General features: G+C 51.5%; 1 protein-coding gene across 1 annotated transcript; it reads left to right on the top strand.

Annotated features, from left to right (window-relative positions):
* Positions 1-319: 319 nt before the first annotated feature.
* Positions 320-1,177, top strand: LOC120842754 (the record flags this gene model as incomplete). Its single annotated transcript, XM_040213922.3, has 1 exon — positions 320-1,177. A coding segment is annotated over one exon (858 nt), but the record flags the coding sequence as incomplete, so codon positions are not given.
* Positions 1,178-20,517: the final 19,340 nt, after the last annotated feature.

The following is a 20,517-nucleotide window of genomic DNA, read 5'->3' on the forward strand; positions in this document are numbered from 1 at the left end:
GCCTGGGCGAGATAGCGCGGGGGCTGCTCCGATTAGCGGAGACTCGGGCTCACGCGCGCCCCCGGAGACTGGGACTTCGCCCCCAGCTTCACCAGCGACGGAAGGCGTGCTAGACGCCGGTGAACTGATGCGCGCGATGACGCGGATGAAGGACGCGATGTCGCGGCAGATGGGGACAGCCCCAAGCGTCGCGAGTGCCGCGCCTTTGCCGATACCCCGCCCGCGGTTGAGCGTGCCTACGCCGACGTACTCGGGGTACTCCGACGGGAAATCGGTGCACGATTTCCTGCAGGATTTAGACGCGTACGTAACCGCTTTGGGGGCATCGGACGCAACAGCCCTGCTGCAGATCGTGCCGATTGCACTGACGGGCGACGCCGCGCGTTGGAGACGGCTGCAAACGCCGTTCCAATCAATGGCGGACTTCCGGGCGCGGTTTCGGGAGGAATTCCTTCCTCCCGACTACGAGATGCGGATTCGCGACGAGCTGGCGAGCCGCACTCAGCACCCGGATGAGAGCCTCGTGGAGTACGTCCGTGCACTCCAGGAGCTCTACTCGCGGGCCGAACCCTCCGCGCCTAACGCGGAGAAAGTAGCGAGGGCGATCCGCCAGTGCCACCCCAGATTTAAGGCGTATCTTCGAGGACGCGATTTCGCAGACCTCGAAGCACTGGCGAGAGAGGCGCGCACGGTTCAAGCGGGCTTGCTCGCTGAGCTGCAGTATCGGCCCCCTCCAAGAGCCGAGGAGTCCTTGGAGCCGGGTTGCGCGTGGACGGGACGCGCCGCGGACGGTTACGTCGAGTCGCAGACGGCGTACGTGGCCGTCGCGGATCGCGGGAATGGCGGAGCCATTCCACCTCGGGCCCTCGACCCATTCGGCTTCGAGCAAAGGCGCAGGGTAGCCAGCGCACACTCAGCCGGGGCGCAACCCCGTAGGGGGGGCGGCGCGGTCGAATACCGCGGAGACGTGACGCGTTACGACGCTCGCGGCAGCGACAACAGCGCTCGGCGAGGCGGCGCGCCGCGTGCCGTTAGCGACAGATCAACTGTAGCACGCGACGACCGCGCCCAAGTCAGGTGCTTCAGGTGCCACCAGCCTGGGCACATCAGGCGGCAATGCACGTGGGCAGCGGCCGAATCCGGATACTCGGAAAACGCGCGGGGCCGGCGCCAGTAATCGGGTTGCCCGAATCAAGGTTGCCGGCCGCTGCCGAGGCCCCGGGTCAGTTCGCCTACGGGGCGGAAGTCGCGGACAGCGATCGGGTAGCGTTCGCGCCGTCGGCATGTCGGGCTCAGGACTCGACACCTGAAAGGGGTCCGTACGTGCGGGTAGAGATCGGTGGTAAAGATTATCTAGCATTAGTCGACACCGGCTCAACCCTCTCTCTCATCGGAGACTCCGTGTACACGGACTGCCGCAAAAGAAAGCTGTGCATGCGCGAAGTTGCAACTCCGTTGCGTTTAGCGGCAGGATCGGCCGAGGCGCAATGCGCAGTTCGCCTTCACCTCGGCCTCGACGGCAAGCGAAGGAGGCAGCGCTTTGTTTACCTGCCGGGCATGTCAATCCCAGTTATTTTGGGACAGGACTTCGTTTGCCGAGAGGGGATCATTCTAGACCTAAAGAATAACGGGTACCACTACAACCCGCTGACCCCTCTCATCCCCTTTGTAGCCCCACCTAGTTTGGGGAAGGGATCGGAATGTACGCTCGCTAGGCTGCGCGAGGAGCAGGTGTTAGCTGCGCGGGCCGTACCACATAACGTTGAACAGATCGTGGCTTCTTTCGACGGGCCGGCCGAACAAAGGCGATCGTTAGCGGACGCTTTGTCTAGACACGCAGCTATGTTTACTGAGAGGCCGGGAGTCACGCATGTTTTACAACATGAGATAGACACGGGAGACGCTAGGTCGTGGGGTTGTAACCCCAGACCGCTGAGTGTGCACAAGCGAGCTCTCCTAGATAAGGCTCTCGATGAAATGTTGGACACGGGGCCCGTACGGCCGTCGCAAAGCCCGTGGGCATTTCCGGTAGTGCTAGCGCCGAAGAAAGACGGGACAGCCCGTCTTTGCGTAGACTACCGCCGACTCAATGAGATGACCAAAAGGGACGCGTATCCTTTTCCATCTATTGAGTCCATCATGTACTCGCTGGGTAGCGCGAAGGTCTTTACCACGCTGGACTGCAGCAGAGGCTTCCTGCAGATCCAGGTAGCACCAGACGACGTCCAAAAGACAGCGTTCACTTGTCACAGGGGCAGGGGCGGATCCAGACCTCCATTTTAGGGGGGGGCGGTTCCTCGGTGTAAAACGGCGGGGGGGGGGGGGGGAGTGTTTTTATTTTTTGTGGAGTTATCGTTTTTACTAAACTCTGATAACATAATATAGATCTTGAGAGCTTTTGTATCGGTTTACCTGTCAGGGATAAACTCTTTGAATTAAAACCTTTCGGGTGACCACGCTAGAGGTAAGTAACTAGAAGATTGGGGTGGTACTATCCTTTCTGAACACCATAACGCAAGGAATTTTGTAGTTCATAAGAAGCGGGATTACTCCATTCGCGTAGCAGCGCGCTAGAAATAGAAAAAGAAGTTTAACTACTGGGGATGAATGTTTGGTGCTATAGCGGCTGTGACTATTGCAGACGGTGTAACTTGATGGCTCAGATATCCCCGGCGGGGCTAGAACTTTTGGGCTCCTTTTGCTTGAATATTTATATATTCTCGTTACACCCGAAGAGCATGTATAAAGAGCCAAACTTTGCCAACTATACGGAGGAAGCTCATGCAGCTAATGACAATGCGAAAAACGTTTTAATCTAAAACTCGGCTGTTCATTGAGATTAAGCTTGGCATAGTAGTTAGAACTTTATATTCAATGCCAAAATGCAGAACCTGGTTTTAAAACATACTTTTCATTGTCGCCGGTTGCTTCAATGGAGCGAGTACGTTGGAAACAAGCGACAAAAATGGCCCGGCGGCTTCGACGCTGCTCGTGGCGTCAAAACACTGTTGACGCAGCGAGCGAAAAGAACGCTGCCAAGCAAGTTCGTCGGTTGTTCGCCGTATATTTGGAATGTCCAGAGCGCAGCAAAGGCGGCATTGCCAACCCAAACTCCTGTTTTCACGTGTTCTGGATGCAACTCGAGAGAACGAAAGCGAATAATTGTTGAATATTTTTGAAAGCATGTTGCAGTTTGGCAACTATAAATTTTAAATTTAGAAGACCTTAAACCAGCAATGGATCCTTCCAAATTATATTCAATTGCACTTCGTCTGGATATTTTCTGTATGAAAGGAACACTTACTTGTTCCTGGGTAGTTAGCTCATTCGTCAGGGTCGAGAGGACAGGTGCAGAGATATGATGGGGCAGAGCGGTTGTCCGGTCGGCGAATCTCAACTGGGCTAAAGGCCGATCACGACAGCAGCATGGATGTTTGGGAGTCGGTATTCAGTCAAACGGGCACAGGCACTGTTTTTTTTTAAATTTATGTATAGTCACATCTTTGAAAGGGCTCGTTTTTTCAAGTCCCTAGGTAGAGAGTTCGAAGCCGCAGTTGCAAACCAGCAAGCTCCGCCTCTGTTCCGTTCGACACACACATATTCGCTCCTGCAAACTCGCGCGAAAGCTCTTTCCGTCAATCCACAGAAGCCGTGTTTAACTCGAAAAGTAAAGACGGCGCCAAGGGGAGACAAGGGGTAGTGGGCTCCTCTAAAATATGTCCCGCCATCCTAAGTTGAAACGGCATTGTATACAAATAAATGCCTACGGCGTCGGCTTGAGGACCCCGTGTAAGCAGCCTCCGGCCTTTAGAGTGCTCGTACCGTTTATCTTTTTTTTATTAGCTTCCCGCCACGAGAAGTCGTATTGCAGGCAGTATGAAGCCCATTAGAGGAAACATCTCCCCCTTCTGGCGCTCGTCGGCTTCTTTCCGTATTCCGCGCTGCGGCGCCGATCCTCAGTGAGGGATGGAGGCGAGGACGAAAGCGGGCTTCTGTTTAAGCCAAGGTCGTGGGGAAGTCCGGAGCGTCTTCAGAAGAAGCTCAGACCCAGACTACACTGTACCCAGAGCATTTGCTTCCTCTCTAAGTTGAGAAGAAAAGCAATTGGTCACCTGGTTGTACAAGCTGCATTACCCCCCCCCCCCCCCCCCTGGAATGTCTCCTCCTTGTACGTCCCCTCCGCACTTCCCTTGGCAATGAGCGCACCGTGCCAATAAGATACCTTTAGTGAGCCCGTGGGCGACAGCATCTCAAAGCAAGCCAAAAAGGATATACCAAAAGACAAGCCCAGAACCACGAAGAAACCATCAAACTAAAAGGGATGAAAAGGCGGCCGCTAGAGAGGAAGGCTGCTTGGCGTCTGCGTTTGGGAGCTTGCAGGGCACAAATTTTTCGCAGACAACCTCCAAAGAAAGAGAGGGAGACAGAGAGAGAGAGAGAGAGAAAGGGGACTAGATATGTTAAAGGTATTTTCCCCCCGTGCTCGACGTGCTGGCCTTGTTTGGAAGTGTGCCTGCAGTCGAAGACCCTGATATTTGGTGCGCGTCCCCACTGTCTCTGCACTTCGAAACTCCTGGCGCCGTCCCTGTCGGGAAGACGTACCGTGACCTCGCGTCGACTGCTTACGTTTTTTCTTCGAGCTGACGAAGGACCCCGGGGGGGGGGGGGGGGGGGGATGTCGCCTGGCGAGGCGTTTGGGGGGGAGGGGGGCGATCGCCCCCACCGCCCCCCCCCTTGGATCCGCCACTGCACAGGGGGTTGTTTGAGTTTACCCGCCTGCCGTTCGGATTATCGAATTCGCCGTCTAGTTTTCAGCGGCTGATGGACATCGTGCTGGGGGACGCGAAGTTTAACTTTGCCATGGCTTACATGGACGATGTCGTAGTATTCTCGAACTCGTTCGAAGAGCACCTAACTCATCTCGAGATCGTTCTGAGTAGAATGTGGGAGGCTGGGTTGGCGATCAACCCAGATAAGGTACAGCTCGCAGCCTCGAGGGTTAATCTCTTAGGCTTTATCGTTGACAACGGTACGTTGAAGCCGAACGACGATAAGTTGGGGGCCATCCTCAATTATCCAGCGCCGCGTGACGTAAAGAGCCTTCAAAGGTTTCTAGGGATGGTCGGTTTTTATCGGCAGTTCATTCCGGGATGCGCGGAGCTAGCACAGCCATTGAACCAATTGCTGCGGAAAAACTCAAGGTGGATCTGGGGGAGGGAGCACGACGCGGCTTTCGCGTCTCTCGCGAAGGCAATAGCTGATACAGCGAGCTTACATTTACCAGATCTAAACCGGCATTTCGTCGAACAGACGGACGCGAGCGACTACGGTGTCGGAGCGGTGTTGTTACAGGAGCACGATGGGCAGTTGCGCCCTGTGGCTTTCGCGAGCCGAACGCTTACACCGCCCGAGCGCAACTACAGCGTAACGGAGAAGGAGGGGCTGGCCGTCATGTTCGCTTTGAAAAAGTTCGATCTCTATCTAGACGGTACGACTTTTGTCATACAGACGGATCACGCTGCGCTAACATGGATCCAGAGGTTGAAGGAGCCAGCGGGAAGGCTGGCTCGCTGGGCTCTGACCCTGCAGCGCTACTCCTACACTGTCGAATACCGAAAGGGCTCGAGCAACAAGGTTGCGGACGCGCTCTCTCGGGCGCCCCAGGACGGTGGTCGGGAGGAGGAGACGCGACCGTTGGGGGGCGAAGAGCGCGGGAGAGGAGGGAGAATACCTCCGTGCGCGGGGGAGAAGCCCCCCGCGATCGCGGGAAAGCGAGAGAATGGCTGGGAGGAGGGGAAGCAGCCGGAGTTCGTAGCAGCGGTGGGTCACTCTACGAGGGAGCAAAGGATCGTGGCTTGGGGGGAAGTGGTAAGCAAGGCAGAGCTTGTCGAGGCCCAGGGAGCAGATGGATTTTGTCAGCGGGTGTTGGGAAAACTTGCGGAAATTGCGGTTGACACCGGGAACACTGACGGACGAATCGGCGCGCCGTTCGGTTCGTATCTGCTGGGCGAAGATGGGTTATTGCTCCGCTATATCCCCGCGATCGACGAAGAGGAGGGGAACGACCCTCCCTTCAGGGTGGTGATTCCTAGGAAGCTACGCAGGAAGTTTATCAGATACTTCCACGACTCGGCTCTGGCCGGTCATGGCAGCGGCAGCAAGACTTTTCAAAAGTTATGTCGCGTCGCGACCTGGCCGGGAATGAGGCAGGACGTATTTCGGTACTGTCGTAGCTGTCCAGCTTGCCAGAAGGCGAAACCGAGAGGCGGGAAACCTCCGGGGTTGATGCAGCCGGTGATGAGTCACTACCCGTGGGAGATAGTCGCGTGCGACATCGTTGGCCCGCTGCCGAGGAGTCCTCGGGGAAATCAGTACCTTTTGGTGGTCACTGACCATTTCTCGAAGTGGGTGGAGCTGTACCCCCTGAGAAAACTGGTCTCGGAGCGAATCTGGGAAAAGTTGTTAGACACTTTCCTGCGTTTCGGAACGCCCAAGTGTCTAGTCAGCGATAATGCTAGTTATTTCACTAGTAAAGTCTTCGTGGACTCCTGCTTGGCCCTCAATATTAAGCACAAGAGGACGACACCGTACCATCCTCAGGCCAATATCACTGAGAGAGTGAATCGCAACCTGAAGAGCATGCTGATCGCGCTGACAGAGAGACACCGGGACTGGGACGAACACATCGTCGAGATGGGTTTCGCCATTCGGACGTCAGTGAACCGATCAACCGGGTTTACACCAGCGTTCCTGAACCTGGGTAAGGAGCTCCCGTCTCCACTGGAGAACGGGTTAAGAAACAGCGACGGGGCATCGGGTCGCCCACTCTCTACGTACGCGGCCGGGCTCAAAAGCCGCTTGACGGGCGCGTTGCACGACGCTAGAGAGAACCTCGATGCCGCAAGGATCGAGCAGGCGGCGCAGTACGACAAGAACCATCGCCACCTGGAGTACAACGTCGGAGACCTGGTTCTGAGGAGAATGCACCCACTGAGTAATGCAGCTTGCGGATTCGCAGCATCGCTGGCTCCGAAGTGGGATTGGCCCTACGAGGTAAGTACGCGAGTGTCGCGGCTTACGTACAGACTCACTCGGCCGAATACAACCGAGGAGTCTGGCCCTGTTCACGTGACCGATTTAAAGGTGTACTACCTTCGCGACCAGGACGGCGATGGACGAGAAGCGGCTGATGAGGACGGGGAAAGCCCCGTCTCGGCCGGACGGCAGACGCAGTCCGGAGCACGGATGGAGCGCGCTGGCCGGACGGTGCATGACACTGTCGGCGAGCTCACTTCTAACAGGAGTTTCTGCCGTCACTACAATCTGCGGCGCAGGGTTTAATCCATTTCTGTGTTTTTAACTGAATTTCCTCCCCACAGAATGCCTTTCTGGAACGACGCCGGACGCCGAGCACGTGCCGGAGCTGGACGGGGACGACCCCTCCCAGGAGGCCCGCCAGGCCAGAACGGGGGCGCTAATGCTCCCCCAAGTACCCGGGGTGGGCGCCCCGGGTCGAGGCGGCCCGACTCCCGAGGTCGGCGACCATGGAGGTGGCCCCACGATCGGGCGTCGGACGCTGGGTCCGGACAGCGCCAGGCGGGCTCCGCGGATTCCGCGAGCCACCGCGCTGGCACACCGCAGAGTGGGTCGGGCCCGCCTGCGCGGGGAGGACCAGGCTCGAGCAGGCCTCTTCGACCCGCACGACTTCCTTCCAGGAGAAGAGAGGGACCGTCACCGCAGGGGGGACGGGCCTGGAGCCGGCGGCCATGCCACACCGTGGCAACCTGGACGACATGGGACGGGCAGCGGGACCTCCATTTCGTGTCCCGCCAGCGTTGGCGGGACCAGCCGAGACCGGTCCACGACACGCCCGGTGTCGAGGTCCCGCCGCCCTTCCTGGGGCACACGCTGCCCGCCTTCGAGTTGGCCCCGGACCTGCAGGACCCCTGCTGGCTCTGCCGGGTGCCGGTGGTTCACCGCGAGACCCACGAGGCCAGCCCACGCCACCAGGAGCTGCTGAGGGCGGTGGGCCCCCCCACGTGCGTCGAGGCGGCGCTGCGGCTCCTCCAGAGGGACCGGCCCGACCTCCTGGCCCCGGCGGCCCGGGAGCTTCCTGAGGAGGGGGCCACCTCTGCAGCCTCCACCGCCGCTGCCTCTACCGCCGCGACCGCCGCCACCGCGGTCTCGGACACGCTGCCGCCCCCGCTGGCGCCACTCGCCTGCCCGGCCGAACCCCTCCCGCCTCCGCCTCCGCCCGCCGAGGACACGGTGATGGCGGAGCTGGAGGAGTTCCTGGCCGGGGACCGTCCACCCTCCGCCGACTCGGGCCCCCCGGGGTCCGAACCTTGAGGGAGGGGAGGTGTGGGGACCCTCTCCCTGGCTCCTCCGCGCTCCGTGACCTCGCCGGTCCCTGTCGCCGTGCTGCCGGGCGCTCCTTCGTTCCCCGTGACCTTCCCGTTTCACGTCGCCGTCCAGTCGCGGAACGTCCGAGCTCTCCGGGAGGGATGGGGCAAGCGCCCCCTCACCCAGCGCTGACGTCGGAGGGTCGGTTGCAGCAAGGTTCCCGATTGGACGGTCGGCGGGACAAGGACTTGGGAAGGTCTTAAAAGGGGAACGAAGACAAAGGAAGGGGTCTTGGGCTGCCGACTTCGAAAGGGACCGGTCAGGGAGGTCATTGGGACGACAGCGACGAGCGGCTCGCAGACGACGTGAGTTTGAGTAAACTCTTTTGAACACGCACTGTGTCGGTGACTTCTTGGGGAGCGAGCGAGGCACGTCCCGATCGGGCGTCGATCAGGTAGCGACCCACACCCTTCCTTTATTAAACACATCGGAGTTTACGGCCAACAAAGTCACCCTCGACCCTCAACCACACCACATTTATTTAAAAAAGATCGGTATTCTAACGTATTTGATATTCTTGCCCACACTATTTACTGTTATTTGCAGAAAACACGATAAAAGATTCATGGTCGAGAACAGCCTACTAAGGTAATAAAATTGGGTTTTCCCGTTTCTCCCGTACCATGCATTAGCTCGTGTCAAGCGGCGACTGCTGGTGGTGCCGCTTGACCCCAGCAATACTGGCCTTTATTTACGATACAGCCTACCAAAAGAGCAGTAATGCCAGTGCTATTAGACATAAATCGTTTCTTTGGATTCAAATTTCGCGATGACAACTTAAACAGCACCACACTGCCAAATCTCGAGCAAAGCCTGTCGTCTGCAGCGACTTCAGCTTCACTTCTCATGCGCCCTATAGGAAACGGAAGTACCCATGCCCCACCACGCGGGATAGTTTCGATGAGAGTTTCAGTGGTTCCAGTTTCGTTTTCGAGTTCGTCGTCATGGTGACTCAGGCATGTAAACTTTTTTCAGACAATATTTTCAGTGGAATTTGAGTCGACACGTTTCTAGTGCCCTTTGACGCAAAGTGTGGCAATAGTTCCATCACTGCACACATTGACAAAACGTCGTCTGCAATCGTTGCAACGGCCAGACAGACGCGTAAGAAAATGGCATCGCCACCTGCTCCGCCCGCTTCGCCGGCTCTTTCAAAATCTAGAACATTAAAACCACGCATGTTTTCCATACAATTGGATATTCTGATTGGCTTTATGAAGGACCACCCACGATTGGCGGGGGTCTGCACCGAGCTCACCGCAGAGTTCACCAGAGATCGGCGAAATCTGTGGTGGGCCAAGCTTGTGCGGCGCCTCAACAGCCAGGGGCCGGCGAACATGACTCGGGCGAACTGGCAGCAGTTTTGGAGTGGTGCGAAAGTTAGAAGGGCAAGACAGGTATCCTAAGTGAGGAAGGGAGGGGTACGGGAGGAGGGCTATCCCGAGGTTCGCCTCTGACTCCAAAGGAGGAGCGAATACTTGGAATCCTCGGTGCGGACACAGTCCAAGGTTGCAGCGGGCCAGTGCTGGGACTGGAGTTAAGATCACACCATTTTTCCATTCACATGCCGACTTTTATGGTGCACCGAAAGGCAGTGGCGAAACACCCCCAAACATTGCTGCATGCCCTTGTGCATGGTAAAAAAAAAAACCATGCTTAAATGCCCTAGAGTATATCACCATCTTGCTGTCACGTAGAGGGTCACAGTAAATTTGCATGATAATTCTAAGTCTGACAGCATATATCAAGAAAGGTTCTAAAGATAATGGGATACGATGGTCGATAGTTAGTGGGCCAATAGTTTGCACGTCCTAGCCACTAATAGAGTTGCCAAAATTATTTCAGCCACCGGCCGAAGATTCCCTTCAAACTGGGCCATCAACCTGGACGGCATTCGGGACCATTTGAGCCCGGTCGATGAGCGGGATGACGAGGATGGATGATGAGCGGGATGACAGCCCGGCTCACAATTATCTGGGAGACTGACAGGTGCTTGTCAGCCGCCACCGTGCCTTGAAAGCTACCGGTTTCTAAGAACCCGAGCGCGCAGAGAACTTGTTGTTGCACGGTCATGATAGACGCGATTATCCGCCGCCTCAAAGTCCATTCGCCGAACGAAGCTCGTCGCAGAGTCAACGCACAGCGGCTTTCGATAGCCGGTACTTTCGCCGAAAGTCGTCGTCGGGAGGTTGAAAGGCGTCCTTGTGCTGTCAGTAGCGACGCCGACGGTGGCGGAAGATAAGCTCGGCCGCAGCGTACGGCACCGCCATGTTGACGAAGTTTAACTTCGCCTCGATCCGAAGCGAAGATTTCGGGCTCAAACCACGGCTCTCGCAAAGTTCTGAAACGTCACTTTGACGTCAGCGACAACTTCGACAAACGAAGTTTCTAATCACGTTTTTTTTTACACAAACTTTGGAAGGATTTGGAGCGTCAACAGGTCGCCCAGGGACAATCTGCAAAGCGTTTATTTTAGCTTGGCGTAGGGATGTAGGGACAAAAGGGCGCGACGTCATCGGCGAAGCCGTTCAATCAGCGGGCTCCTCGCGCCCCTCACGCACTGCACGCGCTCCTCGATGAACTTTGCTACATTCTGCCGCTCTCAAAGAAATGAGCGTTCTAATGATTGGCACCTCGCTCGGCGCGACGTCAGGGTCGCGGAAGTCCAATTAGCGCGTTCCGCAAACTTCGGGCACAAAGCTGTGCTCGACGAGTTTAGCGACCCAGGGCCCGTTTGCTCGAAGCGCTAACCGCGGCTAAAGTTAGCCGCAGTACCTAGGAGCGGGAATTTTAGATCACGTGACTGGCTCGGCAGGGATGCTTGGAAACATGGCGGTGCCCCAGTGAGTGAGCGCTGCTCGCTTTGGAACTAATATGTCGCTGTAGCTGCAATATCGAGCCCGTTAGTCAGCAACGAATAATGAAGGAGGCTTTTGCTTTGCCTTACCTCACTATCTTTTCCAATTGCTTTAACCATTCGGCTGCACCACCACGCTCGGAAAAATTTGGAGGCGCCACCTCCGAAATCGTGCGCATCCTCGTGTACGCAGTCCTTGTGTCTCGGGCCACGTACGGGGCTGTGTGCTTCCAACTGACAAAGACCCAAGTCGAAAAACTGGAGACCCTCTACCGAGCCGCCCTTCGGGTGATCACCGGCTTGCCTCGCCACACCCGAGTGTAAGAACTATATCGCTACGGAAGGCTTCCACCCCTACGGTTCATTATACAAGATTGCCACGAGGGAACCCAGGACCGCCGTCTCCTCACTCTTCAGGGGCAGCACCTCCTTCTCTCAGACGACCCCACCATGGCTGCCATTTAGACGAGGTTTCACCGCACGTGTCGCCGTGGATGGACTTCCCCGTCACGGACGGCACACTACTCAGCCGGAAGACCAACGCCCAACGCTATGGCCCGCAGCGCGCCACTATCGCCCGCGCACTCAACGAGCCCTCAACAGACCCCACGGAGATGCGGCTTTTAACGGACGCATCCTGGAATCCGCACACACTCAGATCGCTGCCGCTGTGGTGGGAACCAAAGACGGCTATCATCGCCTACAAAATTACCACCTAAACGAGACACCCTCTACCACCGAAGTGGAGCTCCGGGCGCTTCAAGTCGGTGTAAATTGGATTCTCACAGACCACTGAATTGTGAACGAGCAAACCAAGACGGTCACGATCTGCACTGACAGTTCCACAGCTATCCACGCTCTAATCGGTCCTCCCAGAGTCGGAACCACGGAGTACGCCATAAGAAGCGGCTGCAACATAATAAAAGCACAAAAAGACGTCGCGGTAAAAATCCAGTGGGTGCCTGGGCACTCCGGTCAAGCGGACAACGAGGCCGCGCACGACCTGGCGAGCGAGGCTTGCACTTCTCGCCGCTCGCAGGGAGTGCCGATCTACCGTCCATCGCTTGACCACAGCCCGGAGGAAGAACGACGATGACGGAGGCAAATTCGGAAAAACCGGCTGAAAGATCATGTACCACCCCTCGAGAATCCATTGCCTAAAGGTCTACCTTGGGGGCCCCAAGTGCTTGTTGTTAAAGCGCGAACGGGCTTCGCTATCACAGAAGACATGGTGGCAAGGTGGCGGTACAACCAACTGTGCAATCAAGAAGGCGATCCCCCAACACCTCCAATCACACGTTGCAGCAGCTGCTCCGCAGATCAAGCACCGACCATCAGACATCTCATCTGGGAGTGTGAGGGACTAAAAGACGTCAGAGAGAAGCACCGACCACCAGGTGTGACCTCCTACGAGGGGTGGGTTACTCCGGTACAGAACCATAAAACGACCTTGCTCGCACTGTGGAGCTTCGCTTGTGAAGCCTCCATAGTGCGCCGCACCTAACTCGTAACACCCCTTTAGCCCCTTCCCAAACTGGCCAAGTGCCACCCCCTTTTCGGAATAAATTTGTTACTACTACTTACCTCACTTAAACCGCAAAGCATGGGCAATGACATCGCCGCATTTTTTAGATAGTGTTTCGATTCTGGGCATTCCTAAGCCTAAATGAACGCGATAATTGTCGGCATGGCAACGTCTTTGGAAAGCGGATTGTTGATAGCACACAAAAGCAGACCGCGTCCCGACATACTTTTTTCGGAATTATCCAAGCATCGCGAGGAGGACGCTGGAAGTGAAATTCTACGGTTCACGCGCGCTGGCCCTCCTCTTATAAAAGATTTGAAGTAAAAAATCATAATAGGTCTTTAACGAACGCGCGTGCAAGGCAAAATTTGTTTTATACTTTTGCTTTAGAACGGTTACTACTCCAGACGCCAGAACGTGCGACGCGTGCAACTACAGTCGTAGCATGCACCAAAAGGTCTGTTGGGACGCCGTCTGCTTTTGTATGCTATCAACAATCCGCTTTCCAAAGACGTTGCTATGCCGACAATTATCGCGTTCACTTAGGCTTAGGAGTGCCCAGAATCGAAACACTATCTAAAAAATGCGGCGATGTCATTGCCCATCCTTTGCGGTTTAAGTGAGGTAAGGCAAAGCGAAAGCTTCCTGCACCATTCGTTGCTGACTAACGCTCCCGATATTGCAACCACAACGACATATTAGTTCCAAAGCGAGCGGCGTTCACTCGCTGGGGCACCGCGCCATGTTTCCCCGCATCTCTACCGAGTCAGTCACGTGATCTCAAACTCCCTCTGCTAGGTACTGCGGCTAACTTTAGCCGCGGTTAGTGCTTCGAGCAAACGGGCCCTGGATGTGCAATCCGAAAAACAACTGAAAAGTATTAGGGGCTGTTTATACTCCAACGTTGAGCGCAGAGAACGCAGCCTAGCGCAGAACGCGCGCCTTTCATCGGCCGGCAACCACAAACTCGATTTCTGCGACCAATCAGTACCTGTGCGCGCTGCGCTACGCCACGCCCTTCGACGTTACGTTGGAGTATAAACTTACCTTAACAGTAGAGCAACGTTTAGCGCTGAAAACGTTAATCGAAAACTAGAGCTGGCAATGCCGTTTGCCCAGAGATCACAATATGGTTCGTTGGTTGAACCTTTCAGAATCGCGCACAGACCGAATGTAAACTCGCAGGTTGGCAACGCGGGAAGGCACAGACCCCTTTTAGAGCGCAGCTCTTAAGCGCCTGTTTCCGGCTTGAGTGGCGTCGCCGTCGGCGTCGGCGTCGCGGTACATTATGGGACGCATGACGTCACTGATGACGTCATCAGTGACAATGCTGGTGCCGATGACGTCATCAGTGACGTCACTGATGACGTCATCAATGACGATTACGAGGACGTCAGAAGTGACGTCACTGATGACGTCATCAGTGACGATGATGATGACGTCATTCTCATCATTGATGACGTCATCAGTGACAATGAGGATGACGATGATGACGTCACCAGTGATGATGACGTCATCAGTGATGATGACGTCATCAGTGACGATGACGATGACGTCATCACGATGACCTCATCGTTATCGCCAAGTGACCTCACAGGGGTCGCGTGACGCCCGTGAGGTCACGTGACCCCTCATACTCTTCCATCCTCCTCCTCAAGAGCTGCGCTCCAATTCGGCGTTACAGGGAGTTGTAAACGGCTTTCATTTTTTCAACTTCGAACTTTAGAAGCAGTTAGAACAAAACAAAGAAGGGACCCCCAGATTCACGAGCTCTTCCTGAAGCACAACACTGCCGTTCCTTCAAGCGATTCGGTAGAACGACTCTTGAGCGTCGCCAGAGATGTATTCTCAATGAAGCGGGGAAACCTAACTAATGAAAAATTCGAGAGGCAGTGACTGCTTAAGTGGAACGACTAAAGAAAAGAAAACAATGAACCATGAAACAAGCAGTTGTGTCGCCAAAGTTACAAGAAAAGTAACCCACTACTTTTGAGGAAAAGTAACGCGTCCCTTTGGAGAATTGGTAACGAATAACGTATCGACTTACTTTTTGAGCGAGTAATGAGTAACGGGATTTAGTTTCCTTTTTTGGGTAACGTGTACATGTCTGGTCAGTAACTGTAGCAGTCTTGTTGTCGTTAAAAAAAAAAAGATAACATTTTCCCAGTACTATTTTAAACCAAAAGCAGAGCCCTGTTGAATTTTAGTAGAAAGCGGATCTTCAAAAGCTGATCGATAATAATGAAGATTACGCTAAAATGGCGAATAAAAAAAAAGGATTAAAATTGGGTTCTGAATTTGTATACCCCAATATGTTCTCTCATTTCAGTGTTTTATGCGTTTTGTCATTGTTTGTTATGAGAAATGATAACGCGTATGCTCTGCACTGAAGAACACAAACACAAAAGGCGGAGAAAAAAAATAAAAGCACTAAACCGGGATAAGCTTTTTTTTTATAATTTGGAACGCTTTTTTAACGAAACCAAAAAACTGGAGAGCTCCAAACGAGTTCTCAGCTTGAAATATGACTTGGGTTAAAATCTTATGTTTCGCTGAAACGTATGCCCTCATTTGTCAGCATTCGGGGTGCTTTCATAAAAACAAAACCCTGACGTCCAACAATGAACGCACCAGTCGAGACAAATCGAGGATGCTATAGGATAAATTTTTCAAAAGTGTAACAAAAAACAATCTTTTCTGTTTTTATTAGGATTGAGGGGAGGGCTTTCTCATCCATCTTTGTTTATGAGCTTTGGAATAACAATGTCTCATATCTTAACGTGATATATTATGTTTCAGGAATGTACTATAGTAGCTACCCGTTTACTCAAAATAAATTCGGCAGACGCCATTCTGTGGCAACAACTTGCTGGCCTGGTGCACGGCGGTTGTTGCGAATGGAACCCTATCCTGCGCTTCGTGTAAATCCACTAAGCACGTAAGACTCTGCAGTACAATCTATGGACTCTCCTGCGCCTGCAATGCATGCATACCTCGAACGTCAATGAGGCTATGCGCGAGCACAGTGTTTAAAATTCCATAGCACTGCCTGCATGTTTTACTTCGTCCCAGCTTAAGTGCACTCGTAGCTAACGCTACGAGCTAATGGGGCCAATCATACAGCGTCTAGAGCGCAAGTAACTGAGCATTTTTTCGTTACGATTGGTTCAGCAATGACAGAACACGCACATGACCAACACGTACCATAATTGTGCGCTTTGACACTGTCTGGTTGGTTCCATCGCTTCGTAGCGTGGGCTGCGTCTGCACTTAAGGTGAAAGGAAACATACATGTACAACCCAGCACGCGCCACCAAATCACGCTACATGCGCACGAAGAACCGGACTGTATAGGAGAGCGGCGTCTGGCAACTTCCGGTTCGTTAGGAAATTTTGTTTCACAATTGACAAACGACGACAATCAGCTGCAAACCTCTGGAAATTTGAAACTTCCATTCTGTAGTTTTAAGAACTATGGTTAGACAGGTTTGAAGATCATCATCGTCGTTTGTCAACAGCTAAACTAAATTTCCTAACGAACCGTAAGTTGCCAAACGCAGCTCAATTACGGGAGAAATGCAAGTTGTCACCAGCACTAGTCGGGGGTAGAGCAACTTGTCGCATGTCGTGAGGAATGCACGTTGCAAAAGAACTGTGGAAGCTCGCCATCAGCACGCGCTCAGCATTCGCGGACACAGCTATGGCCGCCATTGAATACCCCCTATATTACCCGAGCATCAAGGAGAATGCAGAGATTAGTGTTCCACGCGCCGCACGTGCAGGCGTAGCAGTAGTAACGTTTCTAAAGCAGACACCTAAAACAAATGGCATCTTGCACGCGCCTTCGGCAATGCTTTATTTTGGTTATTTACTTCGAATCTTTTATACGGGGAAGGCGTGCGCGTCTGGCGCGTGGAACACCAATCCCTGCACTGTCCTTGATGCTTGGGTAATATAGCAATAAGTAGTGGGCGACTTGTCTCTCAGCTGTAGATGAGCATTTTAGCCCGTGCGGTACAACAGCTAGCCTGGTGTTTTTAACATGCTCCACGCAGTAATGATACACGATCGCACGCCGGTACGACGCTCATCCAGATCGGAACGGTCAATGGGAATGGAGGGGGGGAGGGGGGATCGAACCCAGGATTCCTGGGTTCTGCAGAGCGAGCTTTCGTCCACCTGCTCCGAGCTGGTGTGCGCTACCCCACTCAGCCTTGCGCTTGGATTTCGGACACCGGTTTATAAAGCATCCCAAGATGCGATAATTATTTGCAACATAATAAAACCGGAAACACGGAAAACAGCAAGGACACACGGAACACCGTCTTGTTCTTTGCGTCCTTCTGTTTTCCGGGTCTCGGCGTTTATTATGTGGCTTAATATTCACCAGCTCGCCTGTGCCATATCCTGTATTTTATAATTATTGGACCCAGTTGAAAAAAGCAGCCTCGCAAAGAGGTTTCAACTAAGTGTGATGTCGCTTCTCCGCACTGCCTCCTATTATCCTATCAAGTCTAGTGTATAGAAATTTCATGAAAATATGGTTACAGAGTGTCCATTGGGTCGTGGCAATTTAAATTGCATTGCGTTTTTATTGTCTACACTCTACAGACTTCTGTTGAAAGAAAGTCTATAGAAATTTCATTGAAATTGGTTGACACGACGTGACTGGATAGGAAGTGGAAAGAGTCGTTAAAATGTGAATACTATTTCTATGTACCGCCTGATTTTTTTTTTTTTTTTATAAGGACATGAATATTGAAGAAGAGTGTTGTTCTAATATTTAAACACCATTTTTTACTACCTCGAGCGACTTTTTATAGTCCTTTCAAGAAACTTGAAGGGATCGCTATTTGAAAAACGCATTCCGTGCATCGTGCATTAAAGATAAAAGACCCTCGTATCGTATTTCTTTTTTTTTTTTTGTAAGCGAAGCTTTATTTGACTTATTATTATAGCAGAGTCGAACTTTTTTCCGCCTCCTTGTGTTTTGTTTGAGACATGTTTTAAGTCGTTCCACATAATAATCGATACCAAATTTCCCTCATAGCTTTTTCTTTTTTTTTTTTTTCTTATCCACACCATCTTTTGTGTGTGTAGCGCCGACGGCATGGAAAGACAAGCGGTGCACTGGCCATCTCATTACTACCGCAAAGGCTAGATAAACAAGACTAAGGAATAAATTACGAAGTTTTATGGGATTTGTAATTCTTTCCGCTGATTTTGGTAAACTGATATCGCGTCTTCGATTCATTACTTTAAAATCCCTCGGGACTCCTTGTTAATATTAAATCGACATCGACTTCTCAAAAGTAAAACGTAGCGTTTTAAAGTAATTTAATAATAATTTTAAAGAAAATATATTTTATCCTGAAAAGAGCTTTGCTGGATTTATTTGTTTATAAATAATTACTAAGGTTTTTTTTAAAGGTCAAAACTATAAATCAAGGTGACGGCTCAATGACTTTAAGGAGACGTGTGTTTTATCTACCAACACCCTCTAAAAGACTTATATTTTGTTATGTTTTTGAGCACGTCACAATAAGTAAATAAAATCTAACAGGGTCTTACAGTAATGTATTATCATATCAAATATTCCCGACTGTAGTGAGAAATACATAAGAGTAGAAGTTGAACTTTTGTAATGTTTAATGTTTTTAACTTGCGAGGCCGCGCTGAATCCATAGGACGCGTCGTATTTAGGGCTAAGTGTTTTCGAAGGTTCATTTTTTTTTCGATTTCTATCGTGTTTTTTCGGCGTTCATTATATCCCACAGATTTGATGTTTTTCGATGTCAATTTGTGGCGGCAAGATGGCAGCGCCCAGAGGCCGTAGTCGGGCTTGAGGGCGCTGCCATCTTGCTCGGCCAGGGGGGCGCTTGGACGCCTCATATTCCGATGGCTAAGCCTCGCTGAGGCGTCGCATTCGGATTATGGCCACTCCCAAGCGCATCCCTGAGAAAGGTGACGGGTTCCTGAGACCGGACTTGAAAACGTGTATAGAAGCGCAAATTTATCCTGCAGGTCTTGCTTTGAGACGTGTCTTTCGGTATTGGAGACGTTTCCCAAGTATTTTGGCCACGTTTGCGTTCCCGGAAGTTTAGAGAATCCTATTCTCGTGTCCTATTTACCGTAACAAAAGCCCCGATAAGGGCCGATCTTTTGTCCAACGCCACAAATTGACATCGAAAAACACCAAATCTGTGGGATATAATGAACGCCAAAAAAAAAACACCACAGAAATCGAAAAAAAAAAATGAACCTTCGAAAACACTTAGCCCTAAATACGACGCGTCCTATGGACTCAGCGCGGCCTCGCAAGTTAAAAACATTAAAGGTTACAAAAGTTCAACTTCTACTCTTATGTATTTCTCACTACAGTCGGGAATATTTGACATGATAATACATTACTGTAAGACCCGGTTAGATTTTATTTACTTATTGTGACGTGCTCAAAAACATAACAAAAAAATAAGTTTTTTAGAGGGTGTTGGTAGATAAGACGCACGTCTCCTTAAAGTCATTGCGCCGTCACCTTGATTAATAGTTTTGACCTTAAAAAAAAACCTTAGTAATTATTTATAAACAAATAAATCCTGCAAAACTCTTTTGAGGATAAAATATTTTTTTAAAATTATTATTAAATTACTTTAAAACGCTACGTTTTACTTTTGAGAAGTCGATGTCGATTTAATATTAACAAGGAGTCCCGAGGGATTTTAAAGTAATGAACCGAAGACGCGATATCAGTTTACCAAAATCAGCGGAAAGAAGTACAAATCCCATAAAACTTCGTAATTTATTCCTTAGTCTTGTTTATCTAGCCTTTGCGGTAGTAATGAGATGGCCAGTGCACCGCTTGTCTTTCCATGCCGTCGGCGCTACACACACAAAAGATGGTGTGTATAAGAAAAAAAAGAGAAAAAGCTATGAGGGAAATTTGGTATCGATTATTATGTGGAACGACTTAAAACATGTCTCAAACAAAACACAAGGAGGCGGAAAAAAGTTCGACTCTGCTATAATAATAAGTCAAATAAAGCTTCGCCCACAAAAAAAAAAAAGAATGTGAGGGACTTTTACCTTTAATGCACGATGCACGGAATGCGTTTTATAAATAGCGATCCGTTCAAATTTCTTGAAAGGACTATAAAAAGTCACTCGAGGTAGTAAAAAATGGTGTTTAAATATTAGAACAACACTCTTCTTCAATATTCATGTCCCTATAAAAAAAAATCAGGCGGTGCATAGAAACAGTATTCACATTTTAACGACTCGTGGAAATTTTTACGCTAAATTTAGCAGAAAAATATTTCCGATAAATTTAGCACGGGAAGTTTTTAGCTAAATTTTCCGAGGAAATTGTTCTGTTAAATTTGGCAAAGAATTTTTTCCGCTACATTTAGTGGGAAAGTTTTTCTGCTAAATTTAGTGGGTAAATTTTTCTGCTAAATTTAGCGGGGAATTTTTCCACTAAATTTTGTGGGGAAATTTCCTCGCCAGAATTTAGCATGGAAATATTCCCGCTAAATTTAGGCCCCGTGTGACGTCACGAGGGTGACGTCACGCATGACGTCACTCGTGACCCTCGTGACATCACGTGTGACGTTATTATAGGAATGTAACGTAATGCAATGCACGGTTACACTGACGGCAACGGCGACAACGCTCAAACCGGAAACGGGCGCCTAAGAGCTGCACTCTAAAAAGAAAAAGGCTCATCTCTTATGGG

This window comes from Ixodes scapularis, unplaced genomic scaffold (assembly GCF_016920785.2).
Source record: "Ixodes scapularis isolate PalLabHiFi unplaced genomic scaffold, ASM1692078v2 PGA_scaffold1__304_contigs__length_218370807, whole genome shotgun sequence".
Lineage (NCBI taxonomy): Eukaryota > Metazoa > Arthropoda > Arachnida > Ixodida > Ixodidae > Ixodes > Ixodes scapularis.